The following is a 22,860-nucleotide window of genomic DNA, read 5'->3' as shown; positions in this document are numbered from 1 at the left end:
AATCCTGGGGCACCGCGCGTCACTGCCTACATCACCACGCACCATGCACGCGTAATGCACGCCATACGTGCATCACGACGCACGCGTCGTGACGCGTAAATGATGTCTCGTAAATGACGCGCAAGTGGGACAGGCCCTTAAGCAGCCATAAGAAAGTCTCCTTTATTTGTGATTAAATTATAAAGAATAAATATTTGCCCAGTTCAATGCAAAATAAAATGCTAATTTGGCGGTGACGCGGTGTGATAACGTACGACGCGCGGTGTTTTTTCAAGTGTCGCAACATTTTTTTTGTCGCCGCTGGATTTTGAAATGTTCAAAATCTTTTGGCGACACTGATATGCGGCCGGCAAAATCACCAAGTGGGACAGGCCCTTTAGAGATACAGCGCGGACACAGGCCATTCAGCCCACCGTGTCCGCACCGAACAATGATCACCCCATACACTAACACTATCCTACACACTAGGGACAATTTACAATTTTACCGAAGGCAATTAACCAACGAACCTGTACTTCTTTGGAGTATGGGAGGAAACCGGAGCACCCAGAGAAAACCCACGCAGTCATAGGGAGATTTACAAAAGCCGTACGGACAGCAACCTGGATTGAACCCAGGTCTCTGGCGCTGTAAGGCAGCAGCTCTACCGCTGGTTCACTGTGCCGCCCTTAAGTCTACCATTCTTACACTACAATCGTTGCACTTTTGTATTAACTATGATTGTGCATATCTATAGTATGAATTTATTGGATGATATGCAAAACAAGAATTTCACTGTACCCAGGTGCATTTGACGATAAAGTATTATTGAATCATTGAATACATAATACTCACCCCCAAATTGTTTCCAATGCTATGTGACTCCTCTACACTCTGCAGCCCTGTAAATAGCTTTGTATGTACTCTTACACTCTTACATAGGAATGTCACATTACTTATGAATGACAATTTTTTTTAATATATGTGAATCTTATTACACGTGAATTTGAGTCCCTTTAGGAATACATTTAGTCTTATTACGCATGAATGTTTACCCTTGTTATATATGATTGTCAGGCTTTTTCATAATACATGTGAGTCTTGTTACATATAAGTTATTAGTCCAGTTTCAATGTATTGAAATTGAGTTGACTTTGAGTTTAATTTATAGTCACGTGAGAAGAAACAGTCCCTGAATCAGGGTGTGTGCGTTTTCACACCTTTGTACAGGGTACCTCTTGCCTGATGGGAGTGGGGAGAAGAGGGAATGACCGGGGTGAGACCAGTCCTTGATTTCATTTCATTTCATTTTCTTAATTAATCAATTATATTCTTCCACTTCAATATAACATACTAATATGCTTTGCCTCCTTCCCAACTATGTTTCACTTTCCACAGATCCTGTCTGATCTGCTAAATATTAATTGCATTTATTTCAGATTGCAACACTTGCAGTTCATTGATGCTCTTTGCCTTTTACTTATAATATATTTCAGTTCAGTTTAGTTTATTATCACATGCACCGAAGTAAAGTGAAAAGCTTTAGTTGCGTGCTATCCAGTCAGTGGGAAGACGATACATGATTACAATTGAGCCATTTACATGTATAGGTACATGATAAGGAAATACATTTAATGCAAGGTAAAGCCAGGAAAGTACGATCAAGGATATTCCGGGGGTCACTATCTACCTCCCTGTGACCCCATTAGTTTCTCTGGGTGGTCCAGTTTCTTCCCACACTCCCACACTCCCACACTCCCACACTCCCACACTCCCAAGACGTACAGGTTTATAGGCTTTGGTAAAATTGTAAATTGTCTCTAGTGCGTGTAGGGTAGTGTTAGTGTATGGTGATTGCTGGTCGGCGCGGACTCGATGGACTGAAGAGCCTGTTTCCGAGCTGTATCTCCAAACTAATCTAAGACTCTCAGGATCCTTAAAATGGAGAGCACTTTACAAAATAGGCTTAACTTTGAGCCTTACTGACTTTCTCCTCTTTAGTACAGTCTACTTTTAGATTTAGTCAATAACATGGGCCTTGGGACCACAGGCGATGGTCTTAACGCATCTTCTGATGTTGGGGATTGTTCGTGGATGAAAATTATTGAAACCTATTGCACACTGGGCACAGATTCTCGTGACAGCTCCTGCGTGATTACTTCTAATTGAGGCTGTTATCCCAGTGTGAACATCCCCACGTTGTAATTGTGTGAACTGAGCCAAAGACTGCTGGTCCTGCTGAGTCACAAGAACTGATCAATCGGCTGAAAATCAGCATTTAATGAAAAGCGAGAGATTGCATTGGTTCTCCTTGTAATTAATGAGCTGCTGCTTAAGATTGTAGAAATAAGCCGTTTTTAAACCATGCATTTGTGAGAGTGCAATTTTCTTAATGGCGCATTATTTATGGAGGTGGAAGCTCTTCGATATTGCATGTCTTTTACCCAGAGTGGGGGAATCGAAAACCAGAGGCCACAAGATTAAGATGAGAGGTGCAAATTTGAACCTCGAAATAGGAACCTGAGGGGCAATATTTTCACACAGATGGTGGTGGGTATATGGAACAAGCTGCCAGAAGAGATATATGAACATTGACTTCTCTAATTTCAGGTTGTCCTTACTGTCTCCTCCCCTTCGCAGCTCTCCCTCAGCCCTCTGGCTCCTCCTCTTCCTTTCTTCTTCCCGCCCCCCCCCCCCCCCCCCCCCCCACCCTCACATCAGTCTGAAGAAGTATTTTGGCCCGAAACGTTGCCTATTTCCTTTGTTACATAGATGCTGCCGCACCCGCTGAGTTTCTCCAGCATTTTTATCTGCCAGAAGAGATAGTTTAGTTAAGTTGTTAAGTTAAATTAAGATGAAGCAGTCTGAAGAAGGGTTCCAAGCCAAATTGTCACCTATTCCTTTTCTCCTGAGGTGCTGCTTGACACGCTGAGTTACTCTAGCATTTTGTTTCTATCTTAAGTTAAGTTTATTTTATAATTGTCACATGTACCAAGAAACAGTGAAAAGCTTTTTTGTTGCGTGCTATCCAGTCTGCAAAAAGACTATACATGATTACAATCAAGTCATCGACAGTGTAGATACAGGATAAGGGTATAATGTTTAGTGCAAGATAAAGTCCAGTAAAGTCCGATTAAAGATAGTCCGAGGTATGATCTCCAATGAGGTAGATGGTAGGTCAGGACCGCTGTAGACCTCAGAACAATATCAAAGGGAGGGGGATCATTGCTATACTGAATGTCAAAACAAGGAATTGCAGATGTTGGTTTACACAAAGGTCAAGAGTGCTGGAGCAACTCAGCGGGTCAGGCAGCATCTGCGGAGAACATGGATAGGTGACGTTTCAGGTCGAAACTCTTCTTCAGACTGGAGAAGAGTCCCGACCCAAAACTTCACCTATCCATTCTCTAAACTCCATTCTCCTGCCTTCTCCAAATGCGTTCATAAGTTATGGGAGGAGAATTAGGCCATTCAGCCATTGAGTCTACTCTGCCAGTCAATCTTGGCTGATGTATTTTTCCCTCTAAACTCCATTCTCCTGCCTTCTCCCAATAACCCTATCTAATCAAGAACCCATAAATCTCCACTTTAATAATACCCAAAGACATGGCCTCCACAGCCGACTGTGCCAATGGATTCTACAGATTCACCACCCTCTGGCTAAATAAATTCCTCCTCATCTCCATTCTAAAGATAAGTCCTTTTATTCTGAGCCCTCGGGTCCTAGACTCTCCCACTAGTGGAAACATTTCCTCCAGTCTCCAGAACACCCCGTCTTGAAAATTAGACCATGTGTTACCCTGGTTGATAGCAGTGTTTCTGCTATACAATCCTGTTGTCTGGATTGAAGCCTTTTAGTTATGTGGACAGATTGGATAGAATGACTTTGCTTTCATTGGAGCAATAGAATGAATGAATTAATTGATTAATTAATCCATTAATTAATTAATTAATTAGTGAATATTGACCAAGTATTCACATACAAGGAATTTGCCTTGGTGCTGCGCCCACAAGTGACAATATGACATACAGTGACAGATAGGAATGACACATAAAACATTAAACATTAATAATAAAACATTATCAATTAAACATGTGAATTAAATAAAATACCAGAGGAAACGGAGGCTACAGATTTTTGGTTATTGAGTAGAGCTACTACTCGTGGGAAAAAAAGCTGTTTTTATGTCTGGCTGTGGCAGCTTTGACAGTCTGGAGTCGCCTTCCAGAGGGAAGTGATTCAAAGAGTTTGTGGCCAGGGTGAGAGGGGACAGAGATGATCTTACCCGCTCGCTTCCTGGCCCTTGCAGTGTACAGTTCGTCAATGGAGGGAAGGTTGCAGCAATAACCTTCTCAGCTGATCGGATGATTCGCTGCAGCCTCCATATGTCGTGCTTGGTGGCTGAGCCAAACCAGACCATGATGGAGAAGGTGAGGACAGACTCAACGATGGCCGTATATAATTGGACCATCATTGCCTGTGGCAGATTGTGCTTCCTCAGCTTCTGCAGGAAGTACATCCTCTGTTGTGCCTTTTTGACTGTGGAGTCGATGGTAGCCCCCCATTTAAGGTCCTTTGAGATGATAGTTCCCAGGAACTTAAAAGACTCCACAGACGTGACTGTGGTGTTGTTGATGGTGAGTGGGATGAGGGGAGGGGGAGCTCTCCTAAAGCCTACAATCAATTCCACTCTCTTAAGAGCAATGAGCTCCAGGTTGCTGAGATGGCATCAGGACGCCAGCTGTGTCACTTCCTGTCTGTAGGCAGATTCCTCCCCATCCTGGATCAGTCCAATCAGGGTTGTGTCTTCCGCAAACTTGACAGAGGTGTCAGTGGAGGTGCAGTCATTGGTGTAGAGAGAGTAGAGGAGAGGAGAGAGTATGCAGCCTTGCGGTGCTCCTATGCCGAGTTCTGCGGGTCCGAGATGTGCTTTCCCAGCCTCACATGCTGCTTCCTGTCTGTCAGGAAGCTGGTGATCCACCGACAGAGAGGTTCAGGCACAGTCAACTTGGAAAGATTGGAATGTAGTAGCTCTGGCACAATGGTGTTGAATGCAGAGCTAAAATCAACAAACATAAATTCCCGCATAGATTCCCTGGCGGTCTAGATGCTGGAGGATGAAATGCCAGCCCAGGCTGACTGCATCATCCACAGATCTATTGGCCCGATATGCAAACTGCAGAGGGTCCAGCAAGGGTTCATGATATTTTTCAGCTTGGCCAGCACAAGCCTTTCAAGGGTCTTCGTGACTACAGAGGTCAGTGCGACAGGCCTGTAGTCATTAAGACCAGTAATAGAGGCTGAGGGATGACCAAATAGTATTTTATAGAAAACCATGTCCCCGACTTCTAGCTGAGAAGATAAAGGTTGGGGTTATTCTCCCTTAAGTAAATCCAAGTATATAAAGTGTCACTCATCCTTTCCCAGATTAGGTTTTATTGCAACACTTACTGCATAATTAAATGTGTAGGATGATGCCCTTGATCTATAATAGTGTAATGTATGTATCATAGAGTTTAAAAGAGATACAGCATGAAACAAGTCCTTCTGCCCACTGAGTCGTCAACTACCCATTCACACTAATCTTACATCAGTCCCGTTTTTTAATCACTATGCATCCTTATCAATTCCCCTGAAATTCTACCTCTGACCTACTCGTGAAGGGCAATTTACACGTTGTCAATTAACCTACCAACCCACATGCCTTTGGGGTGTGAGGGGAGAGGGTACCAGACCACCCAGAGGAGAAGAGTCAAGGGTGGCACAGTGGCGCAGTGGTAGAGTTGCTGCCTCGCAGCACCAGAGACGCGGGTTCGATCCTGACTGCCCGTGCTGCCTGTACATTCTCCCTGTGACCTGGTGGGTTTTCTCCGGGTGCTCTGGTTATCTTTCACACTCCAAAGACGTCAGGTTTGTAGGTTAATTGGGTTCTGTAAATTGCCCCTAGTGTGTAGGATGGGATAGCACAGAGTTAGTGTATGGGAGATCGATGGTTGGCGTGGGCTCGGTGGGCTGAAGGGCCTGTTTCCATGCTGTAGCTCTAAACTAAACTAAGAGAGTCAAGAGTGTTTTATTTTCATGTCCCAAAATGGAACAATGTAATTCTTACTTACAGCAACACAACAGATATATAGACATAAGGTACACAAAAAAGCTGGAGAAACTCAGCGGGTGCAGCAGCATCTATGGAGCGAAGGAAATAGGCAAAGTTTCGGGCCGAAACCCTAGACATATTACTCTGTAAACAACATAATAAAAAACAAAAAGAGAAATTCAGTATATAAAAACAAAAAAAAATAACAGTGCAGAAACAAAAGCTATGTCCCCATTCCACCCAGTAACAAAGAGAACGTACAAACTCCACACATGCAGCATCTGAAATCAGGTTTGGGCCTGGTCCTCTGACATTGTGAGGTAGCACCCTAAAGTGCAAACTGCAGATTTAGTTTAGAGAGATACAGAGAGTTACAGCATGGATACAGGCCCTTCAGCCCACCAAGTCCACGCCGACCACCAATCACCCGTACATTAGTTCTACCCTACAGACTAGGGACAATTTACAGAAGCCAATTAACCCACAAACCTGCACGCCTTTGGAATGTGGGAAGAAACCGGGGCACACGGAGGAAACCCACGCGGTCACAGGGAGAACGTACAAACTCCACACTGACAGCACCCAGTCGTCTGGATCGAACCCGGGTCTCTGGCGCTGTGAGGCAGCAACTCTACCGCGGCGCCACTGTGCTGCCCTCTGTGCTGACCTCTAGTAGCTGCACCACTGAGCCATCTAACACACACCGCAGCACTAAGCTGGACTCCCCACTGTTTTCCCAATGTTCCTGTAGTGATCCAACCTGTTAAAGAAGTAGAGCAAAACTGCTGGAATGTCAAAGATGAAGCCTGCAGGACATTTCCTTTGCATAGATTAAATTAATAAATGCTTCTAAACACCCTCTTTTCCAGTTTCCAGTTGGTTACAGCTGTCATTTTTCATTTGAAAACTTGTTTAAGCAGTCTTTGAGTTATGCCCCATGCATCATCGTAAAGAAGTCTATCCAACTGAGAAAATTAGAATTAAGCTAGCCTGTATGAGCTGATATAACTTGCCTGGACACCCAATAAAAGGAAATCAACTTATACCCTTCTTCAGTTCCTTCTCTGATTGAGTTACGTGGACTGTGACTTACTCTGTCTCATCAGAAGACAAGTATCTCGTCGATCAGTTATAAGCATTGGGTCCAAAGAATATTCAGCTAATTTACTTGACAGTTTTCTCACATGTCTCTGATCGCTAAGTGTAATATTAAACTTCAGGCTTGTCAGATCTTTTCCTTTCAAATGAAATTGCCTTCAGGATATTCTGTCACCAATTCCAGTAATGGAATAACAATGTTTTTGTGAAATTATGTACAGGGTTGTCACTTTTCATCATCTTTGCATTTGGGGTAGTCAACACAATCGTATCACACAAAAATGGACCTCCAGTTTACTTTAGTTTAGTTTAGTTTATTGTCACGTGTACCGAGGTACAGTGAAAAGCTTTTTGTCGCGTGTTAACCAGTCAGCAGAAAGACAATACATGATTACAATTGAGCCGTCCACAGTGTACATGTACACGGTAAAGGAAATAACGTTTAGTGCAAGTTAAAGTCCAGTAAAGTCAGATCAAAGATAGTCCAAGTGTCTCCAATAAGGTAGATAGTAGTTCAGGACTGCTCTCTGGTTGTTGGCAAAATGGTCCAGTTGCCTGATAACAGCTGGGAATAAACTGCCCTGAACCTGGAAGTGTGCATTTTCACACTTCTATAGCTCTTGCCTGATGGGAGAGGGAACCTACGGCCCTGCCTGGACGTGCGGGAAATATGGCCCAGGTTTACAGCCAGCGTGGAGAAGCAGCGCTGGTGTCCCGTCAGTCCAGGCAGGGCTGTAGGTTAACCCGGCGAGACAGGCAGAGTTGAGCTGCATTTAGCGCTGGATTGACCTCTGAAGCCTCGCGTGTGTGTGTGAGTGTCGCCAAAACAATTGTGTCACCCCTGTCCCCCCGGTCCCCTCCATATTTTGATAGCGATTTCCGTGCCTGCCTGCCAGACTAATTTAAACCCTCCCGAGTAGCTCTAACAAATCTCCCCACTGGGATATCGGCTCAGATCAGTGGTATCCTGTCACCTGAATTGAAAGCCATGGATGCTGGGGCCTAATGCTACAAGAAACTATGTGGGAAAATTCAAATTTTCTCAGTTGGATAGACTTGCTTACGATGGTGCATGTGCGCATCAGTTGACCCAACCCTGACACCACTCCTTCCACAGAGAAACAGACACTCTAGGGAGCAAGGATTAGGAGTATCTGCACTTTGTACGCTGTGGTGTTGTGGGCCTCCTGATTGTTGCCCATTTTAATTCCCTTTCACATTCAAGATTCAAGAGAGTTTATTGTCATGTGTCCCAGATAGGACAATGAAATTCTTGCTTTGCTTCAGCACAACAGAATATAGTAGGCATAAATAAATACATAGCAGAACAGATCAGTATGACCATATACCAATGAATATATATACACATAAATAAACAGATAAAGTGCAATGGGCTATTCATGATCAGAGTTTTGATTAATAGCCTGATGGCTGTGGGGAAGTAACTTTTCCTGAACCTGGATGTTGCAGATTTCAGGCTTCTGTACCTTCTACCTGAAGGCAGCGGGGAGATGACCAGGATGGTGTGGGTCTTTGATGATGCTGGCAGCCTTTTAGCGGCAGTGACTGCGATAGATCCCCTCGATGGTAGGGAGGTCAGAGCCGATGATGGACTGTGCAGTCGCCGCGCTGGAGCTCCAGTGAACTGAAGACCGCCGAGTACAACATCACGGAGCTGCGGGTTTGTGGAGCGGTCAGCTGCGGGCGGCGGCGCCGAACTGTACACCGGGAGCCTGGGATCTCGCGACGAGATCGCCAGTAGTGGAGCTCCAGCCGGCGCGGCCTTGTTGGCTTCGGAAGCCGCGGCCTCCAGTACGGAAGCGGCCGTTCCAGGGTTCCCATGCCGCTGCGAGGATTCTCCCGACGCTGGAGCAACATCACCCGGCGAGAACGGCCAGGAACATCGGGCCTCCGTAGAGGCAACTGTGGAGGCCTCAATGGGCCCGACTATGGGTGAACTGGGGTTGGGGACTGGACTTTGTGCCTTCCCTCATGGTGGGAGCCATTGTGGGGGGATGTTCTTTATGTTTAATCTCTTATTAATGTTATGTCTGTATTCTTTCTTTATGTGCTGCACTGGCAAGAAGCATTTCACTACACCTAGGTGTATGTGACTAATAAATAACCTTTGACCTTTGACAGTGTCTACCACTTGTTGCAGTCTTTTCTGCTCCTGGGCACTCAAGTTGCCGAACCAAGCCACGATGCAACCGATCAGCATGCTCTCTACTGTGCACCTGTAGAGGTTCGAGAGAGACCTCCTTGTCATACCGACTCTCCGTAATCTTCTCAGGAAGTAGAGGCGCTGATGTGCTTTCTTTATAATTGCATCCGTGTTCTCGGACCAGGAGAGATCTTCAGAGATATGCACGCCAGGAATTTGAAGCTCTTGACCCTCTCCACCATCGACCCGTTGATATAAACGGGACTGTGGGTCCCCATCCTACCCCTTCCAAAGTCCACAATCAGTTCCTTGGTATTGCCGGTGTTGAGTCAAACGGTCGATCTCACTTCTATACTCTGACTCATCTCCATCAGTGATACGTCCCACAACAGTGGTGTCATCAGCGAACTTGATGATGGAGTTCGCACTATGACCGGCTACGCAGTAATGAGTATAGAGTGAGTACAGCAGGAGTACCTTGAGGTGCTCCCATGCTGACACTCCTATGACCTTGGACCACCCACTGCCAGGATAAAATCAAACACAACTTAGAAGATGTACTCATATTCTGCCTGGGTAGTTTACAACCCCATGGCATGGACATTGAATCCCCCCCCCCCCCCCCAATTTCAGGTGGCCTTTACAACCTGAAGGTGCTCCGGTTTCCACACATATTCCAAAGTCTGCAGGTTTGTGAGTTAATTGACTTGTCACCAGTGTGTAGGACAGAACCAGTGCATGCGTGATCTCTGGTTGCCATGGACTCGGTGGTACGAAGGACTTGTTTCCATGCTATAGCTCTAAAACTAAAAACATTAAAACTACCCTGATCACCCCACACACACCCTTCTTCCCACAATATCCCCAACCCCTCATCACCCTGTTTCTTTCCTCACTCCCCCCATCCATCTGCCCATTGCCCACACCCTCCTCCCATTGTTCATTAATTCATATTAAGTAGGCTATTCGGCCCATCGAGTCTACTCCACTATTCAATCATGGCTGATCTATCTTTCCCTCTCATCCCCATTCTTCTGCCTTCTCCCCATAACCCTTGAAACCAATCAGGTATCTGTCAATCTCCACTTTAAAAATACGCACTAACTTGGCCTCCACAGCCACCTGTAGCAATAGATTCACAGATTTACCACCCTCTGAGTAAAGAAGCCTTTACTCATCTCCTTTCTCAAGGTACATCCTTTTATTCTAAGGCTCTGCTCTCTGGTCCTAGTCTTTCCCACCGGTGGAAACATCCTCTCCACACCCACTCTCTCCAGGCCTCTCACTATTCAGTACGTTTAATTGAGGTTCCCCCTCATCCTTCTAAACTCCAATGAGTACAGGCCCAGTGTCATCAAGCACTCCCCTCGTTGGAGGCCCTGCCCCCCAATACTCACCCCTCCCCTCCCTCCATAGACCCCATCTGCCACCATCCTTCCCATATTTGGTTGCTCTGTTTCTGATCAAATTCCATAATCAACAGTCTTTTGTTCACTCCACTCATCACCTTCCACCACTATCACTATTTATATGTCTGTACTCCAATACATCTATGCGCCAAATGTCCCCTTGTCACCTGTATCCTCCCACTGCTTGCTAGCTCTTGCCTCATCCCACTCCTCCAACTGGTCATCTCCCCACTATTCTTTCAGTCCAGATGAAGAGGCGTGACTGGAAACGTCAACCACCCGATTCCCTCTACAGATGCTGCCTGATCCATGGAGTCCCCCCAGCTGCCCTCCTTACATTCTCTTTAATTCCTCTCCAACATCTGCACTTTATATTGTCTTCCTTTTACAGCACTTTTGCAATTTAGAAAATACATACACAGCTTAAAATAAAATCTAAATAAAATAGTACCTAGATTATAGAGACAAATTAGTATGACTCAGACCATTACACTCATGATTGTATTGGGCTTCAGTGGATATCATTGAAAGCATAACATGCTTCAAACTTGTCAAAATCAAATTGAATTTTTTTTTAAATTCTCAAATAGTTGGTAAGTTATCTCTTTGATAAAGAGAGTGAAAATTAACAAAGCCGTTAGTGCAAGGAAGGAAAGTGACCAAAATCAAAGAATATTGATAATGTGAAATAATCCATACCTTTATGAGGGTTTGCAGCTGATATCAATTTTCCCCAAAGGGTTATCACACATATGATAAGTATCAGTGTCCCTTTAACCATCCTTCAAAAACAAAAAGAGAGATTATTGTTTACAATTCATTTTATCTCTTGCGACAATTATTTGATTATTAATAAATTATTCAGCAATACCAATAAGTGCACATTCAACATCTCACTTTTAAAATTCTCATCCATATTTTCAAATGCCACTCTGCAATCTCCTTTCAGCTTCGGAGATATGTACACTTTTTAAATTCCAGACCTTGGCATAGCCCCAGTTTTAATTCCTCGACTCTTGATGACCATTATTGCTAAAAAACAAAGCTCAGAAATTCCCACCCTCAAACTCACCATCTTCTATTGACATTGGTATTAGTTTATTATTGTCATGTGTGCTGAGATACGGTGAAAAGCAGTAGTTTGTGTGCTATACAAACAAATTGGATAATCCTACAAAGAGTCATAGAGTCATACAGAGTGGAAACAGGCCCTTTGGCCCAACTTGCCCACGCCGACCAACATGCCCCCATCTAAACTAATACCACTTGCCTAAGTTTGGCCCATATTCCTCTAAACCTGTCTTATCCATGTACCTGTCCACATGTTTCTTAAAAATCGTGATACTACCTCCTCCAGCAACTTATTCCACACACCTACCACCCTTGGTGTAAAAAAGCCCCTCAGGTTTCCATTAAATCTTTCCCCCCTCACCTTAAAGTTATGCCCTCTAGTTCTCGATTCCCCTACTCTGGGCAAAAGACTATGCATTTACCTGATCTATTCCTCTCATAATTTTTAACTCTCAACATCCTCTATAAGATCACCCCTCATCTTCCTGCGCTCCAAGGAATAAAGTCCCAGTCTCCCCTGCCTATAGCTCAGGCCCCCGAGTCTTAACAAAATCCTGGTAAATCTTCTCTGAACCCTTTCAAGCTTGACAACATCTTTCCTATAAGATGATGACCAAAACTGAACACAATACTCTAAATGTGGCCTCACCAATACCTGATATATCTGTAATTTGACCTCCATTCACATGAATATCATCAAGCCAAACATCAGTACAACAGGTAGAATGAACAGAAAAATACCAGAGTGCATAATATAGTTATTCAGCATTGTAGCGTAACAATTCTAGAGAGAAAATCCAATGTCCACAATGACGTAGGCTGGAAGATCAGAACTATAACCTAATAGATGGAAGGGACGTTCTGAAGTCTAATAACAGAGGGGAAACAGCCACATATTTTGCAGCTTTTATAACTTTTGCCCGATAGGGAAGTGGAGAAGGAATAACCAGAGTGAGAATGATCTAACAGGAAAAATGGTCTAGCAGGAACTGGTCGGCGTGGAATCAGTGAGCCGTATGTTGTATCTCTAAAACTAAAACTAAGCCCTGACCCACCGAACCAGTCCCACAACCCCGCTATTCACAACACAACGTTAGCGCCACGGTGGTCCACGGTGGTCCACGAATGCCGTACGGTTATCGCACGGGGTTCCCACGATGTTCAACTCTGGTTAACTCTTGCGTCAAGTCGCCCCGTGAGAAAGTGCTTTAACACTGGCAGAGCAGCATAATCAGCCTCGAGCTGCCCACTAACCCATTTGACCTGGTCTCACTCTATCACAGATATTCTCTTTGTCCATTCTTCTCACCACCTTCACTAAAGTTCAAAATTACTTATTTTATTTGTCTTTCACTGTTCTGCAAAAAATGCCTCAAGACTTGAAAAATGGTTTATCTTTCCAGAGATACTGCCTGGCCTGCTGGGTTGTTGGTATTGGTTTTACAATATTTTCTGTTTCTATCTCCTTTATGTTCTTTGGTGGTAAATGTTGTTTCATGCCCTTCCTGTGAAGCATCCTGGCATGTTTTTATGTTTAAAAGGCACGGTAGAAAGGTTGTTTGTAACGTTACATTATTTCTGATCAATGGTAACTGTCATCAACTTTTGAAATAAAATATTGCAAAAATTGCAAGAAATATTTTTTACACAGCGAATGGGAGGTATAATGAATGAGCTACCAGAGGAGATAGTTGAGGCGGATAAGAAACATTTAGAATGAATGTACATGAATGTACATGAATAGGAAAGCTTTAGAGAGATATGGACCAAACATAAGCATGTGGGATTAGTGTAGATGGTGCATGTTGGTCGGCGTGGGCAAGTTGGGCCGAAGGGCCTGTGTCCATGCCGTATGACTCTATGATTCTAAAAGTAATAATTGTTTCATTCATTTATGATGTTAGATTCACACAATTCAAGAATTTTTGTCCACCTTGTCTCACCACAGTGAGATGATTAAGAAAACATATGGTTGATCGCATTGACTCAAGTGTAGTGACCTAAACCTGTACTGGAAATGTAGGTACAACCTTCGAATAACCATCAGAGATACCAAGAGGCAATTCTAGGCCAAGCTAGGGTCCCAGACCAATCATGTAGTTTGTGGCAAGGCTTGCATGGAATAATGGACAACAAAATGAAGTTGGGCAGAATTGCTGGCAAAAACGCAGCTCTCCCTGACCAGCTCAATACCACAATGCTCCTTTGAATGGAAGGTCAGTGGAATGATGGGCTACAGGCTAGAAACCGCACCAATGCCTCTTCTTCCTCAGAAGGCTTATGGGCCTGTCCCACTTTCACAACCTAATTCACAACCTTTTTCACTCGCGGACATTTTTCATCAGGCTAGAAAAACGTCCCGACCTACTTGATGCCACGAGTACCTACGACTAGCATCACGATCTACCAACGACCTACCTACGACCTCCTACGACCTCGTGACCACCATGCTGCGAGTATGAGTCAAGGGCAAACTCGGCAGAGGTCGTGAATTAAGTCGTGAGAGTGGGACAGGCCTTTAAGGAAGTTTGGCATGCAACTCTTACCAAATGCTGCAGACGCACCATAGAAGGCATTTTATCAGGATGCATCACAGCTTGCTTTGGCAACAGCTCTGCCTAAGTCCTCAAGAAATTGTAGAGTGTTATGAACACAGCCCTGTCCATAACACCAACAAGACTTCCCGCTATCAAATCCACACTGCATCAGGAAAGCTGCCAAAATTATCAAGGACTACTCACAATCTCTCTATTCCCTTCTCCCATCAGGCTGTAATCAGGCAACTGAACCACCTGAGCGACAACTAAAGAGCGGTCTGGACCTACCACCTACCTCATTGGAGATCCTCAGACTATCTTTAATCGAACTTTACTGGCCTTTACCTTGCGCCAGACGTTATTCCCTTTACATTGTATCTGTACGCTGTGGACGGCTCGATTGTAATCATGTACAGTCTTTTCACCAACTGGATAGCACACAACAATAAAGCTTTTCACTGCACCTCGGTACATTTGACAATAAACAAAACTAAAGTAGATCCAAAAGCTTGAAAGCACGTAGACCAGATTCAAGATCAGTGTGTGGTGGTGAAGCGGTATAGCTGCTGCCTTAAGGGCCTGTCCCACTTTCACGACCTAATTCACGACCTCTGACGACCTTAAACGACCTAAAAAAAATCAAGGTCGTGGTAACCTACGACCTCCTAAGACCTTCCACTACTATATCTACGACCTTCCACGACTATGAAGAAGACCTCCTTCAACCTCCTTCGACTATGTTGAAGACTTGCTTCGACCATATACGTTTTACTGCTGTTTGCAGTAGCCCTTTTGTTTCAGCAGCCTTTTAAGAAAGGCAGCAGGTGAAGAGGAAGCACAAGAAGACGTCTCAATGGATGAATGGAGATGATGTGATGGACTGTCCCAGTACACCAGATGACTGGAAGAGATGGAACTTTAAGCACACATGTGGGGCAGTGGATGGCAAGCATGCCATTCTTGTCCCAGTCCCTGTACCCCTTATTTTCCTTTTCGTACAGGATGGCATTCTGCTGGAACCATTCCTCAAGGAACCCCTCCTGCTGCCTGGTGAAGGTGTAGGGTATAACCTTCCTCCAGCTCTCCCTCACCACCAATGGGGCATCTGCCTCTGATGCTGTGTCAGACACAGGAGAAAGGGTTGCTTTGCTGCCTTCAAATGAGGCAGTGAAGGATGGGGTGGTGGTGGGGACATATACTACCACCCTGGTCTCCTCCTCCAGGGGTCTCTCATGCAGGGCTACCTCCTCCTGCACTATCACCTCCTGTAACGTCACCTCCTGCCACTCCTCCTCTTGGGTGGGCAACACCCGCATGGCTGGCTTTTTTTAGGGTTGTGCCCTCCCCCTGCTCTGCTGCCTTTTTGGTGCCATCTCTAAAACACAAGTCTCCTCTCCAAAAAACTCTCCATCTATGAATGAACATGCCTTGGAGTGACAGAGGTGACATTCTGCTGTTCAAATAACCTTTTTTTTCTACTGACCTTTTTTCACCCCGGAGCTATTACCTTCGACTGCCTCCGACCACCTACGACTACCTACGACTAGCATCACAACCTACTACGACCTGCCTACGACCTACCTACGAGTAAAAAGTATTGATTTTTTCCATGCCGACCTTTTTATTACTCGTGGACATTTTCTATCAGGCTAGAAAAAACGGCGCTACCTATTTGATGCCACGAGTACCTACGGCTAGCATCACGACCTGCTACGACCTACCTATGACCTCCTACGACCTCGTGACGACCATGCTGCGAGTATGAGTCAAGGGCAAACTTGGCAGAGGTCGTGAATTAGGTTGTGAAAGTGGAACAGGCCCGTTACAGTGCCAGAGACCTGGATGTATTCTGATCTCGGGTGCTGTCGGTACGGAGATTGTACATTCTCCATGGGTGCTCTGGTTTCCTCCCACATTCCAAAAACATATAGGTTGGAGGTTAATTGGCTTCCATTCATTGCCCCTGGTGTGTAGGATGTGAAACTGGGATTATTACAGTCTGTACGGAGTTTGTACGTTCTCCCCGTGACCGCGTGGGTTTTCTCCAAGATCTTCGGATTCCTCCCACACTCCAAAGATGTACAGGTTTGTAGGTTAATTGGCATGGTATAAGTGTAAATTGGCCTTAATGTGTATAGGATAGTGTTAATGTGCGGGGATCGCTGGTAGGTGCGGACTAGGTGGGCCGAAGGGCCTGTTTCCGCGCTGTATCTTTAAACTACACTAAACTAGTGTAGGGGTGATTGTTGGTCGACATGGACTCGGTGAGCTGAAGGGTACGTTTCCATGCTGCATGTCTAAACTAAACTAAACAGCGACTAAACTAAAGATTTATTCCCAACCTCCCAATCTACCTCATTGCAGCTCTTGCACTTTATTATCTGCAGTTTCTCTGCAGTAGTTCCACTCTATTTTGCAATCTGTTTCCTTCCTCTTTTTGCGCTACCTGTGGTATTTGTTCATGTATGGTATGGTTTGCCTGGATAGCATATAAAACAATTTTTTTCTCTGTATCTCGGTACACGTGACAATAACAAGCCCATACCAGTGCCATTTCTGCACAAATTTGATCCATCTTCCTGTGAGTAACACACCATTCAGCACATACCGCAGTAGGTGAGAATTGAAATCCAGAATTTAATGGAAAAGAAACTCGAGGGAATAGGCAGCATTTTTCATTAATCAAATCTTGTCTGTGGCTGAGGAATAAGCTGGCATCCTTAAACTACAAAACCTAGCACAAGTGATGTCAGTTTTCTCCAAATACATAACACCTCCAGCACCAGAGGAACATATTAATCAGTCCTTTGTTATCCAAAATGAAACTCGTCACTTTTTCTACTCAAATTAATTACATACAAAATAACGACAGTAGCCAGATCCCAAATGTCAAAAGAGCTTAGAAATGAAAATGTATCATATTCCTAAGCCAATATCACTGAAAAGACATCAATTAAAACTTGTCTGTTGATGTCTGGAACTTCAGATATTTGAGTCGTTGAATGCTTAGAATTTCCTTCTAACATTGCATAGAAAATGTTTCATAGAAAAATTGAAAGGCAATGTGTTGTCAACAACCTCCATTTTTTAATGTCCCACTGCTAAACATGGACTGGCATTTTCGCATGCTACTGAGAGAGTGCGACACTGGGTTTTATGCGAGGCATGAAATCAAGATCGTCGTATGCTCTCTGAAATTTAGTTTAGTTTAGTTTATTGTCACGTGTACTGAGGTACAGCTAATAGCCTTTATTGCGTGCTAACCAGTCAGCAGAAAGACTATACAAGATTACAATCAAGCCGTCCACAGTGTGCAGATACAGGATAAAAGGAATAACGTTTAGTGCAAGATAAAGTCCAATAAAGTCCGATTAAAAATAGTCCAACTGTCTCCAATGAGGTAGATGGTAGGTCGGGACAGCTCTCTAATTGGTGATAGGATGGTTCAGTTGCCTGATACTGTTCCTGAATCAGGAAGTATGGGTTTTCACACTTATGTTTCTCTTGCATGAGAGGGGGGGAGTGACCGGGGTGAGACTTGTCTTTGGTTATGCTGGTGGCGTTGCCAAAGCAGAGTAAAGTGTGAATGGAAAGGAGGTCGGTTTGTCTGATAGTCTGGGCTGCGTCCACAATTCTCTGCAATTTCTTGTGGTCTTGGATGGAGCTGTTCTCAAACCATGCCACTGTACAATGCAAGTAGGCCAAAGCTTGTGACACTGTTTGAAGAAGAGCAGGAGACCCTCAGATCATTTAGGGCAATATTAATATCTTAACCATGTCACTAAAATAAAATCAGATTCAATGACTGTTTCTGATGGTGGGACCTAAGATTACACCAACTGACTGCAATGTTTTCTATATTACAAAGTGATTACATAGGCTTTTAGAACATGCTGAGATGATGAAAGGTGATTTGTGAATGCATTCATTTTTGTCCACAATGATAGATTTGTAGCCTATAGCATAGTTGTAGCACAGATGAGAGTTATTCAGTCCATTCAGTATATCCTAGCTCCTAATAGTGCACTCTGACCAATTCCATTTCCTTGTTTTTTTATTCCTATAGCTCAAAAATTATCCTAGGTTTGGATTTAAGTTTAATGTCATATGTAGCAAGGTAACGTGAAAGGTTTCAGTAGAAACAAGGAACTGCAGATGCTGGTTTACAAAAAAAGGGGACACAAATTACTGGAGTAAATCAGCAGGTCAGGCAGCATCTCTGGAGAACATGGATGTATGATGTTCTGGGTCCAGACCCTTCTTTAGACTAAAGTGAAAAGCTTTGTTTTGCATGCTGTCCAATCAAATGAGATAATACCAAACATGAATACAATCAAGCCAAACGCAAGTACAATAGGCAGAATGAAGGAAAAGGTATAGAGCGCAGAATATAATTCTCAGCATTGTAGGGCAACAGTTCCATAGACGAAGTCCAATGTCTGCAATGAGGTAGGTTGAAGAATCACTTCTGTGGTGAATTAAATTGCTGTAATACTTTATTTCAATTCTAAAGTGATTATGGAAAAAGATAGATACGAGCCAGAAAAGGACATCTTAAATTGGGGAATGGTTGATTACAAGACTGGACCTTCCCATGGTAGACTGGAAACATCTGCTTGCAGGCAAGTCTACATTTGCACAGGATGGAAGCAGTTCAAATGAGAAATAATGAAGAGTTCAGTGCCAACATGTTTCTGCATCTAGAAGTCTAGGGACTGCTTGAATGTTATTGAGGATTGGATAACGAGAAAAAAGGAAGCCAAATACAATGTTTCAACTGCAGCCTTGATATGGACCCATCTGGTTCGGGACGATTGGGCAACTTAATCCCATTGTAGACAATGTAGTCCCAGTGGCCTGAACATTGACTTCTCCAATTTCCGGTAGCCCTTGCTGTCTCCTCCCCTCCTCAGCTCTCCCTCAGCCCTGGTTCCTCCACTTCCTTTCTTCTTCCCGCCCCCCCCCTCCCACCCCCACCCTGCATCAGTCTGAAGAAGGGTTTTGGCTCAAAACGGTGCCTATTTCCTTCGCTCCATAGATGCTGCCGCACCCGCTGAATTTCTCCAGCATTTTTGTCTACCTCCGATTCTCCAGCATCTTCTTGAACAACGTAATCCCATTTCTGCTTTCTACTTGCCAACTGAACATGTTTAGTCCATAAAATTGGCCAGAACCCCAAGAAACCCATGGTCTCTTTGTTGCACATCTTACTGATCAATATCAGCATCCAGAATAAGAATCCGGAGCATTCATGTAAACCTTGTCCATAGCCATAGCTTCTGAGATAGAACAGTATAAGTTTCATAGGTAAATACAAGAACATAAAAATGGGAAATTATTTATTTACCCCATTAGCCATGACTACATTCAGTCATCATGGCTTGTACAGGCTCAAGTCACCTTTGATACATATCAGTTTGTTAAAAAAGAATCCTTCAATCTCAGATTTAAAAATAAATGATCGACTGTGCATTAATTAGAGCGGCCCAGTGGGGCAGCTGACTGATCTATCTTTCAAACTGCAGCATTGCCAAGATGCAAACTGTATCTTTCCCTCTTCAACTCCATACTCCTGCCTTCGCCAGATGCTCCGGTTTCCTCCCACATCCCAAAGACCTGCAGGTTTGTAGGTTAAATGGTCCTCTGTAAATTTCTGCTAGTGTGTAGGGAGCAGATGAGAAAATGGGATAACATAGAACTAGTGTGAGAAGGTGATCAATAGTCGGCGTCAACTTGGTGGGCCAAAGGGCCTGAAGAAAGCAAATGGTATGTTAGCTTTCATAGCAAAAGGATTTGAGTATAGGAGCAGGGAGGTTCTACTGCAGTTGTACAGGGTCTTGGTGAGACCACACCTGGAGTATTGCGTACAGTTTTGGTCTCCAAATCTGAGGAAGGACATTATTGCCATAGAGGGAGTACAGAGAAGGTTCACCAGACTGATTCCTGGGATGTCAGGACTTTCATATGAAGAAAGACTGGATAGACTCGGCTTATACTCGCTAGAATTTAGGAGATTGAGGGGGGATCTTATAGAAACGTACAAAATTCTTAAGGGGTTGGACAGGCTAGATGCAGGAAGATTGTTCCCGATGTTGGGGAAGTCCAGGACGAGGGGTCACAGCTTAAGGATAAGGGGGAAATCCTTTAAGACCGAGATGAGAAAAACATTTTTCACACAGAGAGTGGTGAATCTCTGGAACTCTCTGCCACAGAGGGTAGTTGAGGCCAGTTCATTGGCTATATTTAAGAGGGAGTTAGATGTGGCCCTTGTGGCTAAAGGGATCAGGGGATATGGAGAGAAGGCAGGTACGGGATACTGAGTTGGATGATCAGCCATGATCATATTGAATGGCGGTGCAGGTTCGAAGGGCTGAATGGCCTACAGCTGCACCTATTTTCTATGTATCTATGTTTCCAAGCTGTATCTCTGAACTAAACTGAACTAAATGCTGTCTGCAAGTGTGATTGCATGTTTTCCAACTTCACTCTAATGTTTTGCTTATTTTACATCTGGGGAAGATGCAACAGTGTCTGAAAAGTGAGTGTCGACGAGGAGGAATTTCTTTAGCCAGAGGGTGATAAATCTGTGGAATTCATTGCCACAGACAGCTGTGGAGCCCAAGAAATTGGATTTTTTTTAAACTGGAGATCGATAAGTTCTTGATTAGGAAGGGTGTCAAAGATTACAAGGAGAATAGGGTGGAGAGGAAAAAATAAATCCACCATGATTGAACAGCGGAGTAGACTTCGATGGGCTGAATGGCCTAATTCGGTTCCTATGTCCTATGGTGTTATGGTCTGTGGAGGGTCTACAACCTGAAACTCTGCTTTTTATTCTGCAGTTGCTGCCTGATCTGCTGAGCATTTTGACAGCATTTCCTGCTGTTGCTTTTAATTTTAACGCTATGCTGTCTGTCCTTGGCATCTTTCAAAGCAGCTTCCAATGGACCATGAAATGAACAATGGAGACCACACAGAACATCGATCTCTGCTCTTTCCAAGTAAAATGGTGTAACCTGGGAGGATAGTTAAATGATATTTTGTCCACTTTCATTTAAGTACCAAATTATAAGATTCCTGCAATTTTTTAATGTATCAGCAACGTGATACGAGTGGGGCATCTTTTCTTTCCAAAAACTTGTTTTGTGCTCATTTAAGCATGAGTGGTATTAAGCACTAATGCACGGAAAATATTGACTTTATGCACTTGGGAAAAAGAAACCCAATTACTGAAGCATGCTTCATGCCATTGGCTTTTAATAAATATCCCCACTTCCAGTGCAATTTCCTTTCAGAAGCAACCCAATGCATCTTGTTCCGTGTTCTGCTCAGACCCCTTTGGGATTGGGGGCGTGTCACTGCTTCTCGTAAAAAAGATAAACAGCATCTAGCAAAATTCACAGAGGGGGAATAAAATCCAACACACTTCAATAATCTCAAGGGTGGCCAGAGGGAAGAGTTCTGCAAGACATTAAAACTAATGTGTCTCAAGATATTATAGGCGGGAGGTTCTTGAGGATGGTTTGAAGGGCTTCTGTGCCACATGGTTGGTTGCATGGCATGGTTTTGTGTGGAAGCAAGTAATGCCTTGAATTTTATTCCTTGTTTCTCTGTATATACATACTCCATTACCTGATAAGGAAGATAGACACAAAGTGCTGGACTAACTCAGTGGGTCAGGCAGCATTTCTGGAGAAAATGTATGGGTCGGAATCCATCTTAGACCCTTCTTCAGAAGCATGCTTGAAGAAGGATTCTGACCAGAAACGTCACCCATCCCTTTTCTCCAGAGATGCTGCCTGACCCGCTTAGTTACTCCAGTACTTTGTGTCTATCTTCGGTATAAACCAGCATCTGCAGTTCCTACCTACACTTTACCTGATGAGGATATGTCAAACTTAGTGTAGATTAGTCTTAGTTTAGTTAATTGTCACATGTACCAAGATACAGTGAAAAACTTTTGTTGCATACCATCCAGTCAGCGGAAAAACGATACATGATTAGCATCAAGCCATCCACAGTGTAGAGATACAGGATATGGAGTGCAAGACCCAATCTAGTAAAGTCCAATTAAAGATAGTCTGGCGGTCTCCAATGAGTCATAGAGTTCAGAAACAAAGAACTGCAGATGCTGGTTTATATACAAAAGGATACAAAGGTCAGGCAGCATCTCTGCAGAAAATAGATAGGTGAAGTTGTTGGGTCAAGACCCTGCTTCAGATGTCTTTGGAAACAAAGGTCTCGATCCAAAACATCACCTATCCAGTTCTCCAGATATGCTGCCTGACCTGCTGAGTTACTTCAAGACTTCGAGAGCTACTGCAGAGAAACAGGACTTTCAGCCCAACTCGTCCGTGCCAGCCAAGACGTTCATTTCAGCTGGTCTTATTTGTCTGCATTTAGCCCATATCCAAGTAATGCTTTCCAATCCATGTACATGTCCTAACATCTTTAACATTTTTTAATTATGGCTGTTTCTATCAATTTCTCTGGCAGCTTGTTCCATG

At 43.9% G+C, this 22,860-nt stretch overlaps 1 protein-coding gene and 1 long non-coding RNA gene across 6 annotated transcripts in view; one reads left to right on the top strand and one right to left on the bottom strand.

The window, feature by feature from the left end:
• The window catches only part of tafa2 (TAFA chemokine like family member 2), a 201,764-nt gene that overhangs the window by 86,508 nt on the left and 92,396 nt on the right, over positions 1-22,860 (bottom strand). For all 5 annotated transcript variants that reach the window (XR_004414869.1, XR_004414867.1, XR_004414870.1 and 2 more), the window contains one exon: positions 11,445-11,527. Coding sequence is in view for 1 of the 5 variants with exons in the window: in XM_033038111.1 (XP_032894002.1) it covers positions 11,445-11,526 (82 nt within the window). In the remaining 4 variants the exon portion in view is untranslated. The remainder of the gene's footprint in view (positions 1-11,444; positions 11,528-22,860) is intronic.
• LOC116984050 lies at positions 2,804-22,699 on the top strand. The gene is made up of 3 exons (XR_004414871.1): positions 2,804-2,817; positions 15,175-15,177; positions 22,668-22,699. It is a non-coding gene; the product is annotated as an uncharacterized LOC116984050 (long non-coding RNA).

Source organism: Amblyraja radiata, chromosome 19, assembly GCF_010909765.2.
Source record: "Amblyraja radiata isolate CabotCenter1 chromosome 19, sAmbRad1.1.pri, whole genome shotgun sequence".
Classification (NCBI taxonomy): domain Eukaryota; kingdom Metazoa; phylum Chordata; class Chondrichthyes; order Rajiformes; family Rajidae; genus Amblyraja; species Amblyraja radiata.
Note: the sequence above shows the minus strand (reverse complement) of the source record. Positions and strands in the feature narration are given on the sequence as shown.